At 41.0% G+C, this 15,820-nt stretch overlaps 2 protein-coding genes across 5 annotated transcripts; one reads left to right on the top strand and one right to left on the bottom strand.

The window, feature by feature from the left end:
* The first annotated feature begins 397 nt into the window (after positions 1 to 397).
* On the top strand, positions 398 to 7,577 carry sec23ip (SEC23 interacting protein). 2 transcript variants are annotated; one of them, XM_086093077.1, is made up of 18 exons: positions 398 to 585; positions 1,053 to 1,555; positions 1,640 to 1,853; positions 1,935 to 2,128; positions 2,254 to 2,343; positions 2,550 to 2,670; positions 2,974 to 3,063; positions 3,523 to 3,664; positions 3,769 to 3,977; positions 4,937 to 5,025; positions 5,117 to 5,272; positions 5,410 to 5,505; positions 5,583 to 5,723; positions 5,809 to 5,964; positions 6,043 to 6,145; positions 6,212 to 6,394; positions 6,469 to 6,637; positions 7,170 to 7,577. In XM_086093077.1, the coding sequence occupies exons 1-18, from the start codon at positions 453 to 455 to the stop codon at positions 7,249 to 7,251; spliced, it is 2,871 nt and encodes a 956-aa protein (XP_085949203.1). In that variant the 5' UTR covers positions 398 to 452; the 3' UTR covers positions 7,252 to 7,577. The 2 variants fall into 2 exon arrangements, with proteins under 2 accessions (XP_085949203.1, XP_085949201.1); XM_086093075.1 differs by having other exon boundaries at positions 1,050 to 1,555.
* Positions 7,408 to 14,668, bottom strand: csgalnact2 (chondroitin sulfate N-acetylgalactosaminyltransferase 2). 3 transcript variants are annotated; one of them, XM_086093079.1, is made up of 9 exons: positions 14,538 to 14,647; positions 14,148 to 14,202; positions 12,178 to 13,066; positions 11,172 to 11,388; positions 9,904 to 10,005; positions 9,644 to 9,822; positions 9,457 to 9,551; positions 9,306 to 9,387; positions 7,408 to 9,232 (listed from the first exon to the last, which is right to left on the bottom strand). In XM_086093079.1, the coding sequence occupies exons 3-9, from the start codon at positions 12,827 to 12,829 to the stop codon at positions 8,940 to 8,942; spliced, it is 1,620 nt and encodes a 539-aa protein (XP_085949205.1). In that variant the 5' UTR covers positions 12,830 to 13,066; positions 14,148 to 14,202; positions 14,538 to 14,647; the 3' UTR covers positions 7,408 to 8,939. The 3 variants fall into 3 exon arrangements, with proteins under 3 accessions (XP_085949205.1, XP_085949206.1, XP_085949204.1); XM_086093080.1 differs by having other exon boundaries at positions 14,148 to 14,198; positions 14,538 to 14,639; XM_086093078.1 differs by lacking the exon at positions 14,148 to 14,202 and having other exon boundaries at positions 14,538 to 14,668.
* Between the last annotated feature and the right edge of the window lie 1,152 nt (positions 14,669 to 15,820).

The raw sequence follows: 15,820 nt of genomic DNA, 5'->3' as shown, positions 1-15,820 counted from the left end.
TTTTACCCTAATATTACTACTGCTACTACTACTACTACGGCGACGACAATTATTGTTATTTTTATTATTATTATTATTATTATTATTATTATTATTATTATTATTATTATTATTATTATTATTATTGTTGTTGTTGTTGTTGTTGTTATACAAAACGTTATTTTCTTTACTTGAGTAAATAAAATACTGCCATACTTTTATATTGTGTTAACAGTTACTGAGCTTGGCATCACGTACCATAAACAACGTTACGTTACGTTGTTATTTTTACAGTCTACAAAAATATAGTATATAATCTATAATAATCAACAAAAATATATCTTCTTTTTTTCTCTCTGGTAGGATGGCGACGCGTCATTTGAAGAACTTTCCTTTCTTCCCAGCAAATTTGAACGCATCATGACCATACTGCCTGCCTACTCCGGTAGTGGCTACGTGTAATTTAGAGGAAAATGGCAGATAGAAAAAACAATAATGTTCCTAACCCCGGTGCAAATTTGTTATTTAGCGGGGCTCCGGAGTTTAACTTCAATTTGCCTTTTATGCCAGTGAGTCAGGCGTCTGGTCCGGCGGTGCTGTCAGGAGGTAAGAAGAAATATCGATAGCCGAAACGTTAGCATACAAGCTAACTAGTTAGCAGACTTCCTGTTGGGACGTCAACTGTTATTCATTCTACACAACCGAGAAATAGGAGTGAAAAGCATGATTACGTTGTGAGGTTTGTTTTGTCTGACAGGATAGCACCTATTTGCAACCATGTCATGTGGTCAGAGTTTATGCTAACAGATTTCCATGGATTTTCATATAGTGCAGTACACTTCTGTTAACGTTTAATTCCCGTGTTGAGATTTACATTGTGTCGAGTGTTTTGATGTTCTATATACTGTAGTGCACGCAATTTATTAATTTGTTTTAAAGTTTAACAGAACCTAATTGGCCTGTAATAGATTAGTAATACTGTAGTACATTTTAGTTTTAACTGTCATGTTTCGTGCAAAGCTTAGATAAACTAATTAATGCTTTAAAATGTGCACTGTGATATCTATCAGAAGATTCTACTGAAGTTGGCGAGGAGGACAGCTTTTTGGGTCAGACTTCTGGAAATGGACAAGCCCCTTCTACCTTCAGCTACTTTTCTAACCCAGTAACCAGCAGTGACCCGTTTGCTTCTATTGGCCAACCATCATGCCCACCACCAACATCGTCAGCAGCAGCCATGTGTGCTGCCACGGCGTCTGTTCCGAGCAGTGTGAATATGGCCCCTCTAATGCCTCCAAGCTCACAGTTGAACACTACCCCTCCTGTTTTCGGCAGTACAGTGTATCAAAGCCCAATGGGACGCCACACTCCTCCCCCTAGCACCATGACCTCGCCACCTCCGCAGATGCAACCACAGAGTCATAATCCATATAGACACACCCCCTCCAGCAGCAAAGCTAGTCCTTATATTCCAGCTCCAGAGGTCCTGCCACAAAGCCACACATCACAACACAATCCCTACTCTGCCACCTCAGGGTCACAATCATTCCCGCTGTCAGGAACCACATTCACAAAGGTAAACCTCAGCAGTTATTCTAAATTCCTTGAAGGGTAACTATTATACATAGGAAAATATTATTTGATTTTCTCCTCCGTTCAGCCTCCTCCCACTCACATGCAGACACCACCACCACCTCCTCTAACCAACTCTGCTGGTGCAGTCGTACCTGCTGGCCCCATGATGCAATACAACTATAATGTATACGAGCCTATTCAACCACACTGGTTCTACTGCAAGCTCGTGGAGTCCAAAAATGTGTGGCTTCCTTTCAGCATCATCGACTCCCTCCAGCTTGAGGAGACGTATAACTCTGGTATTTTGATTGAACGGACATTCTGCGGTAAATCACGTAATGGACTTCAGAGATTTAAAATGTGCCGTTTTATTCCTCTAGTTCAGCCAGACCCCGAAAATGTGATCGTGCGTACAGACGGAGGTCGGTTTGATGTGCAGCTCTACGACCGCATGCGATCAGCTGTTTACTGGGAGGAGGAAGACTCGGAGGTTCGCCGCTGCACTTGGTTTTACAAAGGGGATACGGACAGTCGCTTCATCCCTTACTCTGAGGAATTCAGCGACAAACTGGAGGTTTGTCATCCAACTTCATTTGACGGGAAGCAGAGCTAACTAAAAAGCCCTCACGAGCCCCCTGGCGATGGATTTATGTTCAGCACTGTATGTTGTAAATTTCAATCATATTTTTATTTCCACAGGTAGAGTATAAGAAAGCTGTATCAACCAACCAATGGCATCGTAGACTGGAGTTCCCATCTGGAGAAACCATTGTCATGCACAATCCAAAGGTAAATCTATTACAAGTCCCATGGTAAAGTGCTTGGAAAAAAATTAATAAATTGCTTTTTAGATCAGTTACATCTCTATGTGTTTTAATGCGATAAGTCTCTTTTGTTTATATTTTTATATTTACCATGAAGCTAAAAATGGCAGGACCTTGGAAAAGTTGTGCGAACTGATGCGTGACGAAGCTTTGTTGTCAATGTGTCTGCAGGTGATAGTGCAGTTCCAGCCGTCCGCCATTCCTGATGATTGGGTCGCAAATCAGGATGGACAGACCAGGCCCAGAGTGGTGAAGAGAGGGATTGACGATGACCATGATCAAGTCCCCGATGGTAGACAAGATCTTCTGTACACAAATTCACATGTAGATGGATATGGATCATGGTCAAGGGGTTCTGCTTTTGAATTTCAGCTCAGGCCTTTGTTTGTGTGTTTGTATTTTCTTTTTTAGGGACTGCTTCTTTCCACATTCCAAAAACGTACATGCTAGGTTCATTTAAAACAAGCTCATGGACTAAAATGAAAAGCCAAATCACATTAAAAAAAATAAAATAGGGAAATACCTTTTAATGCATCATCATGAAACTATTGATAACAGCCATAACAAAACAAATGATTCTCTATACATTTTCTAGGCGAGCTCCCCAAAGTGGACCATCTTGTGTTCATGGTTCATGGAATTGGTCCTGTATGTGACCTGAGGTTTCGAAGCATGGTTGAGTGTGGTGAGTTTCATGCCAGTATTTCTGCAGCCTCTTTGATGTCTATATCAACAATAAAATATATTTATTACAATAAAAAACAAACAAACAGTAAGGTAATTTGCATATATTATGTAAAGGGTTATTTGTGCAAACAAGTACAACAAGTAGTACGGGACACCATAACAGATTAGTTAGAAGACATTGAGTCCCTTTCAGAGTATTTTTTTTATGGCATACTAGAATATTCTCACAAATGTGGGCAATTTGTATTCACAGATATTTATTTGTTCCCTACAAATTTAATGAACTTTCAAAAATGAGCGTATGCCAATGAAATTGGAGCACACAAAATAAAAACAATTAGAAAAAGCTTACTCTTTGTAGAGCGTGACTTAATTTATGTTGAGTACTGTCTATGTAAAATATCATCATCACATTTGCTCGACACGGCATAATAAATACAAATTATTATACTTTTAGTGGACGACTTCCGCAGCGTGTCGCTGAAACTGCTGCAGAGTCACTTTAAGAAACCTTTGGACGATCGCGCCATCAGTCGGGTGGAGTTCCTGCCTGTCCATTGGCACACGGCTCTACATGGAGATGCCACAGGGGTGGACAGGTGAGGGGGGGACCTTGCGTCCTTGAGATGTTGTGCTATATATGTCATCTTGTAAAAGTGCAGGTTTTTAATTTTATTCTACAACCTTTCATTTGTCATTGCAGGAGAATAAAGAAAATCACGTTGCCAAGCACTGGACGATTACGTCACTTTACAAATGAGACTTTGTTAGATGTGCTTTTCTACAACAGTCCGACATACTGCCAGACCATCATGGACACAGTTGCCTTCGAGATTAACCAACTTCATGCGCTGTTCATGAAGAGAAACCCTGATTACAAAGGAGAAATATCTGTTGCGGGGCACAGCTTGGGTAATGCTCTACTCTTTTTTTTTTTTTTTTTCAAGAAAAAATTCAAATATGAAAACTATCACGCCTTTATTGGTGATTTATAGTGGTTAGCTAAAAATAGTGGTCAGAAAAAATTGGTTAGCAGTTAGCACATCTGCCTCACACAGTACATTTTGTAGAGTACATTTTACTCTAAAAAAGAGTTTATTGGGTGGGAACCATTCTAAATAGAGTAGAATTCAAATATTCAGAGTAAATTTTACTCAAAGTAATTTGTGTGTACAAGAGAATGTTTTTGGTCTGTTTTGGGATATTAGCAAATAGTAGGAGTGGCATAGCTCAGGTGGTAGAGTGGCCGTCTCCAAAGCTGCAGGTCGTGAGTTTGTTCCTCAACCTTAGTGTAATTTTTATTATTATTATACTAATAGATGTACTTAAAAAAATCTTTCTATGATTTACTTAGAATTTCTGAGTGGAAAATTGTTACTAGGTTTTTGTCATGGGAGTAAAATTTATTCTGAATATTTTACTCTCTTCCGAGTGTAAATGTTACTCTATTTAGAGTGGGACCAAATAGACTCTTTTTAGATTAAAATGTTGTCTGCACAATTTACTGTAAATTTTGAGGTTCTGGGGTTTCAATCTCAGTTTTGGCATTTCTATGTGGGATTAGCATTTTTTGTTGTTTATTTATTTAATTATGTTGTTTTTCAAATCTAATTAATTCCTTTTTTTGGTTGGGGAGGGGTGTTGCATGTTTCCCCTTGTTTGCGTACATTCCAAAAACATGTATGTTAGGTTCACTGAATGCTAAATTGTCTAAAGTTAGAACCTGTGCGTGAATGCTTCTTTGTCTAAACAGTATGTGCTCTGTGATTGGCTGGTAACGAGTCCAGGGTGTATCCCACCTCTTGCCCAAAGTCAGCAGGGATTGGCTCTCAGTCACCCGCAACCATAATGAGGATATTCATTCATTGCAGGCTCCCTTATCCTCTTTGACCTGCTGTCAAATCAAAAGACTGACGTGACCCCTTCTGCGGTGCCCACCATCAACGGAGAAGACAAACAGGTGAATGCCATTTTATTTCTGAACAATAAACAATAATCGTAGCCATAAATATGCGTCCCAAGCAGTTCTGAAGTTTGCCTCCGAAATCAAGGTGGCAGCCCCGGTTCCGCAAGCCGTCACACCTCCAGCTGTGGAGGACGAGCCCAAAGAAGAGGAGTTGGAGGACCTTCCCGCTGTGCTGGAGCATCTTGGCCTGTCCGAGTACAAGAACACATTTGATGAGGAAAAGATTGACGTTGAATCTTTTGTAAGTGAAAATTGAATGAGAAGATCGTGAGCAGGCTGGGCTCTACTGACATCATCTCACTTTATACGTTTTTTTTTATTTTTCTGTGTTTACAACAATATATTTTTTTAAATTTTTATTTATTTATTTACCTTTAGCTCATGTGTACAATCGAAGACTTGAAGGAGATGGGAATTCCGCTCGGCCCTCGGAAGAAAATCGCCAAATTTGTCAAAGAAAGAGTGGCTAAACAGGCAAGTTGTGTCAAATTGATTTTCTGAAGAATGTCACCCCTTTCAACAATTGTCTGACCTCTTGTGCACATTGGCAGGAGAAGAAAGCCGAGGTCCAGATGGTCAGTCAAGTTGAAGAGCCCGCACAAGCTGCTGAGACTGCCCCAGAGAAGAGTCTGCCGGCGGGCGTCTCCTCCATCCACGTCGACTACAACTACTTTGAAGTTGGCACGGGACAGGTACGCGTCGTCGTGTCGTCCAAACACCTCAAAATGATTCTTGAAATGTAAGCGGATATACTGTACATCATGCTTTGCTTCCCAGGTGTCGGTGGTCTACCACAATCTAGATTTCAATCCGTTGAATTTCTTTGCCCTGGGTTCTCCGGTCGGCATGTTTTTGACTGTCAGAGGCCTGGAGAAGATTGAAGAGAATTATCAGCTGCCGACGTGCAAAGGATTCTTCAATATTTACCATCCGGTAGGCATTCCTCATCGTGCCCGTGCAATGATGTAGGCATCAGTCGTCATGGCTGACTGCCTCTCGTTCCTGTTTCAGTTGGACCCGGTGGCATACAGGATTGAGCCCATGATAATACCAGACTTGGAATTGAAGCCTGTTTTGATACCACATCACAAAGGAAGGAAAAGGCTACATCTCGGTAAGACAAAGAAATGCTTGCGTGGCCATTTCAATACTTAATACAGATTTTTCTTTGTGTTTTCAGAGCTGAAGGAGAGTCTGTCCAGGATGGGCTCGGACCTGAAGCATGGTTTTATCAGTTCATTGAAGAGCGCGTGGCAGACACTCAACGATTTTGCTCGCGCCCACACTTCGTCTGCTCAACTTCAGGCAGAGTTGGCCATGGTGGCCGATCAGATTGAAGAGCAGGAGAAAAGAGCGCACGATTGTGAGTCTCTCTCTCTCTCACTCTCAATTGGATACAAATGGTTTTTTTTTGTAATGTCAGTGCTCCGTTTTTAGTTACAGAACAAAAAGCCACAGAGGTCCTCGAAACACAAAAAGAGGAGGAACCTCAGATCAGGATCGGGATGCTGAATGGAGGGAATCGGATCGACTTTGTCCTGCAGGAGAAGCCCATTGAGAGTTTCAATGAGTACCTGTTTGCCCTCCAGAGTCATCTCTGTTACTGGTACAAGACTTGCTAATTAACAAGTGTATAATTAGGCAGCTTGGTAATGAAGTGCCATTTCCACCAGTGAAAATACAAGGACTGATGTTGCTCAACTCATTCACTGCCATTGACGGCTATAGACGTAAAACAAAAAAAATTCATTAGAACTATTTCTATTAGTTTAAAAAAAAAATCACTTTTGATAAAAAGAGTATGAAAACCTAAAAGAAAATTATTGTACATTTAGAACATAAATAAAATTTGTGATTAATCATGAGTTAACTATTAAAGTCATGCGATTAATTACAATTAGATTTTAATCACCTGACGCCCCTCATTTTTAATAATCTTTTCTTTAAAAAAATAAAAAATAAATGTCTAGGTTTTCATACTCTTGCTAACAAAAGTGGAAAAAAATGTTAAACTAATAGAAATAGTTCAAATTAATTGTTGTCGTTTATAGCCGTCAATGGCAGTGAATGAGTTAATCTTTCTCAAATTTCCACCTACCTGTAAGGACTAATGTATATGAAATGTTTGTGTTTTGTAGGGAGTCTGAAGACACAGCTCTGCTTATCCTCAAGGAGATCTACAAAAGCATGGGGGTCCAGCCAGAACATGTGGTACATTAGTACAATAAACCCCCATCACGAAAGACTTTTTCCATTTGGTTTATTTCATATCATTTTCCTGGATCATGTGTGCTATTTCTTTTACTGTCTCCATGTGATTTGCTGGATGCAAAACTGTATTATACTATTAGTCTAAATGAAGAAAAGTAAATGCCATTGAATATTTAAAGAACTGACAAGTTTATTGTAACATTTTATAGTATAAATTATAGAGCTGGACAAGGAAAAGAAGGTTTGTATCATTATGCCAACAGATAGGAATAAAGTAGCAGCAGTTTTTGAAGCCAATGGGAAAATTGACCAATAAATCACATCCTTCCACATTCCTTTGTGTTCAGTTGTTTGGCTGAGAGGAAGACGATATATAGTAAGCAAATGAAGCAACCAAAATATTTGGTTGCAGTAACATCCACAAAGATCACACAGCATTGTGAGATTGGTCTATAGACAGAAAACGAGTACTCCCCAACTGCAAGTTTCTGGTAGTGATAGGAAAATGAAGCACTTGTAATATTTTTTTTACTCCTCTAGATGGTGCTCTTGGTTTAAATATAAAGGCTAGTGCAATGAAAATTGTGTCATTTTTTACCGCTTATTTAAACAAAGAGTGTTGTCGAGAGCATAGGTGTCAAACTGTGGTCGAGGGCCGCGGTCCTGCAGGTTTTGGAGGTTCCCCTCTTCCAACACGAGCTGAGTCCAATCAGCAGGATTGTTACCAGGTTTATGCAGAGCTTGCTGATGAGCTAATCATATATCAGCTGTGTTGGAGAACGGAAACATCCAAAACCTCCAGGACCGGAGTTTGACACCTATGGTCTAGAGGAGTAAAAAAAAAAAAAATCACAAGTGTGTCATGAAGCTTCATTTGTCCATCACTAGTTTCTGGGCTCCTCACTTCACTTCTTGTCTCGAACGTCAGCAGACTAAACAGCAATTAACATGGCCTCTGGAATGAAAATAAAGGAGCAAGTATCGAAACATCAGAACATGATTATGAGATAAAAAAATAATCGATTCACATGACTAATAAGACATCATTTTGGAAAACTATTTACAAGAGCGTACCATTCCAACACAGTCTAGTACTGAGAATAAATAGTGCCCAACGACACACTTCAAAGAATAAAAATTCAGGTAACTTCTGACCCAATTTAAATTTTGCATGCTCACATCAGATGTTTGCACCTTCAACAATCACATTAACATGCTTCTCTATTATGACAGTGACTGTCACAGAAAATAAAAAAAAGCTCCCTTTTATCAAACAGCTAATAAATAGAATACCAACTGAACAATATGGCTCCACAATCAATATTAAAAGTTGATCTCTCCCCCATTTGCTAAACCAAACAAGAAGTGGAATTTCACCTTTGTTTTAAGGAATGTCAACATCAACTGCTGAAATGACGCTGGAAAGCGAGCTCAGCAGCAGCGGCAAATATATTGACATGGTTGGGTCCGTTTCACAGGAATTAAATGGCCGACACCTCCCAGCTGGATGACTTGCTTTTTGGAAAATGTGTACAAAACGCAGCAGGGCAAGCAGTGACGTGATCATCCGCTCTTTTCAGTTTGCTTTTGCTCAACGAGCCACATGATTGTTCTTTTGTACATTCATTTTGTCTACAGCTGTGCATTGATACCATCAGCGTCTTACGGTCTTTTTTTTTTTTTTTTTTACACGCCGCTCAATCCTCCGCTTTCTTCTGATGCTTGAAGGCCTGCTTGCGGAGGTGCGCCTCGATCTCCTCCCGGAACACCAGCATTCCCAGGTAGGAGTGGGAGGCCTCGTTCATGGCTTTGGACTGGATGCACATGCGGTATTGCTCCGGAGTCAGCTCGTCGGCGCACTGCTTCTCGTGCCACAGGTGGAAGAGGCTGGACATGGGCGTGCGCACCACTACCAAATCGCTCCGGAGATATTTCCTGTATAGGTGGACGTCTTCGACGCCCCAGCCTTTCACTTCGAGATCGAAACCACCTAAGGGAGGAAGAAACGAAATGAGTGAAGTTCTGGATAAATTGACGAGTAATAAATAAAGATGTGTCCTCACCAATGCTTAAGAAATCAGAGCGATATTGACACGTCATACCGAAGCCAAAATCTCTCCAAAAACCAGCATCCTTTTTGTGAACCTATTCCAAATAGACATTTATATGTAGCTAAATATTCAACTTTAATTAATCCTCCATCAAAGGCCTTACCAACTGAAGTTCAACAGGTGGAGCCAGCTCCATATTTCCATAAACGATGGCAGGATTGTACAGACTAAACACCACCGGATAGAAGACTTTCTTGTCTATAAAACAGAAGAAAAAAAAAAAGCGTCACGCTTACACTCAAAATACACGAAACGACATTTCATTCAAACGAAAGACGTCAAAGCCATACTTGGATGTGCGTGGAGACGACACGTATTGAGAAAGTCCAACGTGAAATGGATGTCGACATCGCAGAAAAACATCAGGACGTCGCCTTTGTTCCAAGCACGCGCTCCAATATCCAGCCCCCGCCCTCGGGAAAACTCCTCATCCATCGGGATCAGAGTGTAATTAGAGAAACTCTCATCTCTGGCAAAAAAAAAAAGAAAAAAGTGGCATTTTTCCAAATTCTTTTCATGACGATAGCTTGTTGTAAGAAAAAGGACAAACCTTGACATTGTTTCCAAAGATGACTTCACCTCTTGGAGCCCCGCTTGGCCAAAATACACCACTGTGAGGTGAACTCGCTTGTCCTGCTGTACACACACCTCCCTAAGAGAAATCAGTGTTACACTTCATTCTAACTCATTCAAACCAAACAACGTATAAATACGTTTTTTTAAATACTTTGTCCTGCACTCCCAAAAACGTATGTATACTTTTTTTTTTTTATGCTAGCGCGTACAGAAGGCTTTGATACAGCTTCTGACATGAAGAGGTCGCTTATAGCACTGGAAGTTATTAGTGATGAGAAAATGAAGCTTCATGAAGCGTATCGTATTAATAAATACAAGACATGTTGAGCCCTCTATTTCATGAGTATAATATATTTTTCATCATTAACGTATATGATCTGACGCATGCATTGCACGGATAATCCGTTAGAGGGCAGTATCACCCAGCTGATGGCTTTTTCAGCGACCTTGCAAGATCGCCGCAATTGAGAAAGAAGAGGCACCTATACTTATTAATAGTGCGAAATGTTCTTTTTGATTTTTGTAAATACTAATATGTTTGATATGTCTGTTTATTTATAAAATATATTTTTGAGAGTTATAAATGTACGAATTTAAAGCATCGTGACCGGATGTGTCAAATATGACGCAAATCAAAAGTCACATGTGGAAGATGATTTTCAAAAAAAAAAAATTTTTTTCCAAAAGGACTAATAATATTACATGGTTCAGGCTTTATAGGTTTAAATATAAAGGAAATTGTTAAAATTTTCACTGCTTATTTAAACAAAGAGTGCCATTTAGGAGTCAAAAAATATCAAGTGTTTCATGAAGCTTCATTTGTCCATATCTAGTAGTTATTACAAAAAAAAACTGCCAGCAGGTGACAGCAGAGTATAAGAGATCAACCAGGGCCATGTTGTAACAAAGTCTTTGCCACAGTGTTTTCAACAGGTTTGTGATGAATAATGATGAAACTTTTGATGGAACTTCCTGATGAAAAAAAAAAGAAGACTTTAATCTTTCTTTTGGTAGGTTCCATGTTTTGTTTTTTTATAGCAATCAACAGAATATTCTGTGGACCTTGCAAAATCAGTCAAAAAACAGTAAAACAGCCGGGGGCGAAGGGGGTTGCGTCAATGAAAATGTCTGACAGTGAATGAGCTAAAATGCTAATAACAAGATCAAAAAAATAATAATAAAGCAGATGATTGAGTATCGAATAAACACGCTAGAACACGTCAGGAAGTAAAACGCTCTCACCTGAAGTTGTGTAAGAACTGTAAAAAGGTTTCGACTCTGCCCGCCAGCGGCACGATGATGTTGATAATCATTCCGGATGTGTCGACAGTCGCGCTCCTGACTTTCATGAGCGGACCGAAAGGCCTGAAGAGGGTGACGTGGCGGAAGGTGCTGGACTTCTTTTTGGTGAAGAAGAGCTCGTAAAGTGACCCTTTGTCCCGCTCGGTCCTGTACATGCCTGCCAACACGCAGCACCACGATAGCACGCAATCAGGTGAAGGATGAGATTCGTAGTAATAAAAAGACATTTTGTATGTTAATATGCTCAAACGCAGTCAAAGAGTGCGCGAGTATTTGAGGAAATTAAAATAAAAACACAACAACTTGAAAGTAGATTTGCACATGGCACAAAACATTCCAAGGGGACGGCAAAATGGGAAACGTGTGTTGTGTCATAGGCGGCGCCCATATTGAACAGTTTTGTGAAAAATCTATTTCCGCTTCGACTAGGCTGCTGGAATATTAATGAATTCATTTTTCAACATAAAGCCTATGTTTGCCTATGACAGTGTTTTCAAACATTTATACATGGGCTGATCATTTGAATCTACAGTATGTTTACGCCTGTCAGAAAACATATGGACAAATATAAGAAAAGTTTGACATGTTGTCTTTATCCTCTGCAAAGAACGACTAATAAACCTGATCAAACATATTTGCATATTTTCTGATAGGTTACAGTTTGTGCATTTTATCAGAAGTGGCAAATCCGGGTCCGGAAAGTAAAAACCCTGCCACAGATTTGGCTTTAGTCCCAGGTGCTAGCTAGCTAGCATCAGGGGCTAAAGCCAAACTGTTTTTACTTTGAAAAAATCGCAATAATCAATTTATAGATTCGCATCGGGATTAATCAGTATCGAACCGAACCGTGACCTATGAATCGCGATACGAATCGAATCGCCGGGTACTAGGCAAATTCCCACCCTTAATAGTTAGTCATCTTGCTTCATGCCACATCAGACGCTACCTTCTATGAAGTGTCCCTCTTTGTAGGCATGCCTATGCACGGGCATGTCATCTTCCGCGCCGTCCTCCTCGTCGGGGTTGTTGATGATTTCCAGCGCGGCCTCGATGACCTCCACCAGTTCATCCCGGCGATCTTTGCGGACGGGTTTCTCCTCCGGGTGTCGCGTCAGTCCCATCTCCAGCTGGTAGACCTTCGACGAGGTGAAGCTCTCGAAAGGCACCAGCGCGTACTCGCTGGGCAGGCGCGCCCCCGTGTTGACCTCGGCCTTGTCGATCTGAGAGTGCAGGTAGTCCAGCAGATCTCCGGGTTCTTGCTCCTTGTTCTCAGCCAAGCCCTGCGCCTCGGGGAGCTCCTTCTTATCCTGCAGGAGCTTCAGCTTCTCGCTCATTTCCTGCAGCTCCAGCTTGAGCTGCGCGATCTGCCGCTTGAGACTGGCGGCGCGGTTCAGGTGGCGCTCCTCCTGCTCCTGCAGCAGGGCCTGGTAGTACTCCTTTCCGTAGGGCTCCCCCGCGATGCCGGGCAGGACCAGGCTGACGTCGGCTTGAGGGGTGCACTCCAGCAGGTAGGCGAAAAACAGCAGCACCAGCAGCAGGAGGAGGCTGAGGAAAAGCCAGCGCACCCGGCCGTGGAGCAGCAACCCCCGTCTGGGCATCGCGCTCTCATACAAGCTCCAGCTGACCAGTCGGCATTCCCTTTCCTCGCTCGCGCACTCTTTCACATCACTTTGGATCTGATTCGGCGCACGCCTTCCACGAGTAGCATTTTAGATATTTTTTTTCTGCACGACATTTCAAGAAAACTGAGTGGTAAATCAGTTGTGGTGATTCCAGTTGGAAATTCTTTGGATGTTTTGGTAAAATATTCCCGTGTAAATCCATGCGGCGGTTACCTGTGGAGGAGGAAAGAACCACAATGAGCTTTACCATCACTGGCCAATTATTAAGCACCCCAAAATGAATACAATGCTCTGTTATGGAATTGGTTTTAAAAGGGGGGCTGATTTATGTCACCTACTGAGCAAGACGCAAGCAGGCTGACGCCACTTACGTAACACCACGGTCAAACTGCACCAACACAGTTCTGTCAAACAGACTCAACAGTCCTGCTCCGACTGCTTAACAACAATACAAACGTGCAACAAGCTACTTCCTGTTAAACGGTTGGTCTTTAAGAAAATAAAAGCACAAGACTCACGCATAGAAACGTGAATGTTTTTGAATTAAGGAAAGGTGAGACACAACATTTATTTTAACCACTTATGATATCCAACTCAAAAGTGATATCAAGTATTCAGATTAGTAGAACTGTTTTACTACTATTGTGGTTATCCCGATGAGTGAATGTACAAATACTAGTGTGTCTAAAAGAGGTTTTCTATTCAGCTTTTCTCTTAAATGTCAAATTGTTTAAAGGTCAGGTCGTCTAATCAAGCCCGGACCAGAGTGGTGCAATTCTTCTAACCTGACAGTTTTGGTCGCCACCTGGCCTTTCCGTAATAAATCAGTCGTACGGCAACAATGAAATGCAGTAGGGCCGCCACCATAATTCGTATGTACAGCTTGATAAAACAATCATGGAATGTCCTTCAAATGTCCTTTTGTATTTTAAACTTCAAAATCAAGAGAGAAAAAACATTTTAGTCTTATTTTGACATGTCATAAACCAACAGTTCTTTGTGGTAACTTAAACCAGTTGTTGGTTATTGGCTTGAGTTTGCGCAAGAGGCCAATTGCACACGTAGACAAACAACCATTCCCACAAACAATCACACCATCTGCCAATTTTGAGTCTTCACTTGCGCAACATAATTATTTTTTGGGGAGGAGGGGGGTGTGGCAGCAGGCAGGCGGAAATACAAGTCACACAACCACGGTGTCAACATGCAAATTCCACACAGAAAGGAACCTTAGAAATGTCAGACAGACGAGCAGCCACAAAATGAGTACTTTGTACTCATCCCACATACATACATGTTTGTTGTAGACTATAAATTCTTCATTGCTGTAGCCTGTAGGTGTAACCTGCCTCCAAATTTTAAAAAGGACAAGCAAAGCAGATAGAATAGAACTTCAGTAAGGTCATTCATTAACTGTACAATACATGCTGACAGTAAATGCATAAAAATATATTTAAAAAATACATGTGAGGCAGCGTGACATGACAAATTGAGCTCAAATCTGTGTTTATATTTTTGAAATAATTCTTGCCAGTCAACAATTATTCTGAACTGTCTAAACCGGAAGTCGACCAGGTTGTGCTGTTAGCTTAGCAACATTGTGTTATCGCTACGGTTTCTAGTAATTTGTCTGTCTATAAAACGTCCCGCAAGGCAAGTTTGTCGTGCAGACCCAAATACTCACTTCATCATGTGCGAGTCCCTCGCCGTTTTTTCTTGAAGCTGGAGGTTAGAAGCGAAGCCCACAGCGACAGGCAACCTATGTTGCAAAATGCCACGGAGCAAAAGGAAGAGTGACTTGCCATCCACTTCCGGTCCGCACGAACCAATAGAGTTCATTGACGTCACAGAACACGTTGACGCTCGTGTTAATAACAAAAATATATTTATTACAGTACTTAAAATTTACACAAAATGCACGACGTCAGTGTATTATTAACAGCAATTGTATATGCTCTCGAAGTTTTACATAATTCAAAATGACGAGGTGAGTTATAATGTAGGTACTGATATTTTCAGTGGTTAACTTCTTACAGAATTTAATTAGTCTGGCACAGTTAAACTATCTGAATAGATTTATTCCAGCCTGTTTTTTAATAATATGGGATTAGCGTACTGCATAACTATTTATAAGAATTACTTAATTGCAGGCATACAGTGGGGTTAAATTATTATTATTGTTTTAGCATATAGCATTGTTTAGTATAGCTTTGATGTATTTTCTGTTTTTGTTTTTAATTCGTCGTTGAAACACAAACCTGCAAGATGCATGTGCTGTTGCTGTTCAGCAATGTCAATGAAGGCGTTCTATCAATCCATCCATCCATCCATCCATCCATCCATCCATTATCTGAACCGCTTTCCATTGTATTTTGTTTTAAGGAAATATTGAAGAATATGTTTTGAAATTGTTTTGTGACAACTTAAGGAATAAATCACAGCAGCCTTTGCAGGACAAACAACGTGCCATTCTACCACTTGATTACTGAGACATTGCATTGTGACATACTGCATCACTGTGTGGTTCTCCCACAAGGGAGAATAGCAGAAGCTCCAAATAGCAGTCAAGGTAGTGCAGAGGCTCCTCGCCCTCCTCCCCCCTCCGTCTCTGAGTGAAATCCACAAGTCCTGCAGCCTCAGAAGAGCTGAGGTAATAACAAAAGACAACCTTCCCACCTCTTGGACCTGTTGCCCTCTGGCAGTCACTGCAAGTTCGAAAGGACCAGTACCAAACAAACAGACTCAGAAAAAGCCTCTTACCACTGCTGGATGAATGTGTGGCATACAGTATCTCTGCACAGGGGCAGGTTGGACCCGGCGTTGGTAATTTTGCATATCGGGGTAGGCCGGCGGACATGCGAAAGGGAGGGCTGGGTTGGTTGAATGGATGGATGGATAGATAGATAGATAGATAGATATTCTCATGCAGGCCAAGATGCTTTCTGCCTGAACAGTGTTAGTTGTTTA

Source organism: Leptonotus elevatus, chromosome 13 (assembly GCF_054856555.1).
Source record: "Leptonotus elevatus isolate MCC_2025b chromosome 13, RoL_Lele_1.0, whole genome shotgun sequence".
Lineage (NCBI taxonomy): Eukaryota > Metazoa > Chordata > Actinopteri > Syngnathiformes > Syngnathidae > Leptonotus > Leptonotus elevatus.
The sequence above is the reverse complement of the archived record's forward strand: the minus strand, read 5'-3'. Positions and strand labels throughout refer to the sequence as shown.

Bases quoted from the DNA above. Each gene is read 5' to 3' on its own strand.
- sec23ip (XM_086093075.1), top strand. From the start codon at position 453: ATGGCAGATAGAAAAAACAATAATGTTCCTAACCCCGGTGCAAATTTG. The intron at 1,854-1,934 runs GTATTTTGATTG...TTATTCCTCTAG, and splicing joins TGAGGAGACGTATAACTCTG to TTCAGCCAGACCCCGAAAAT. The intron at 2,129-2,253 runs GTTTGTCATCCA...TTATTTCCACAG, and splicing joins AATTCAGCGACAAACTGGAG to GTAGAGTATAAGAAAGCTGT.
- csgalnact2 (XM_086093078.1), bottom strand. From the start codon at position 12,829: ATGCCCAGACGGGGGTTGCTGCTCCACGGCCGGGTGCGCTGGCTTTTC. The intron at 11,389-12,177 runs GTAGCGTCTGAT...GCGTGTTGGCAG, and splicing joins AGAGGGACACTTCATAGAAG to GCATGTACAGGACCGAGCGG. The intron at 10,006-11,171 runs GTGAGAGCGTTT...GATTTCTCTTAG, and splicing joins CAGTTCTTACACAACTTCAG to GGAGGTGTGTGTACAGCAGG.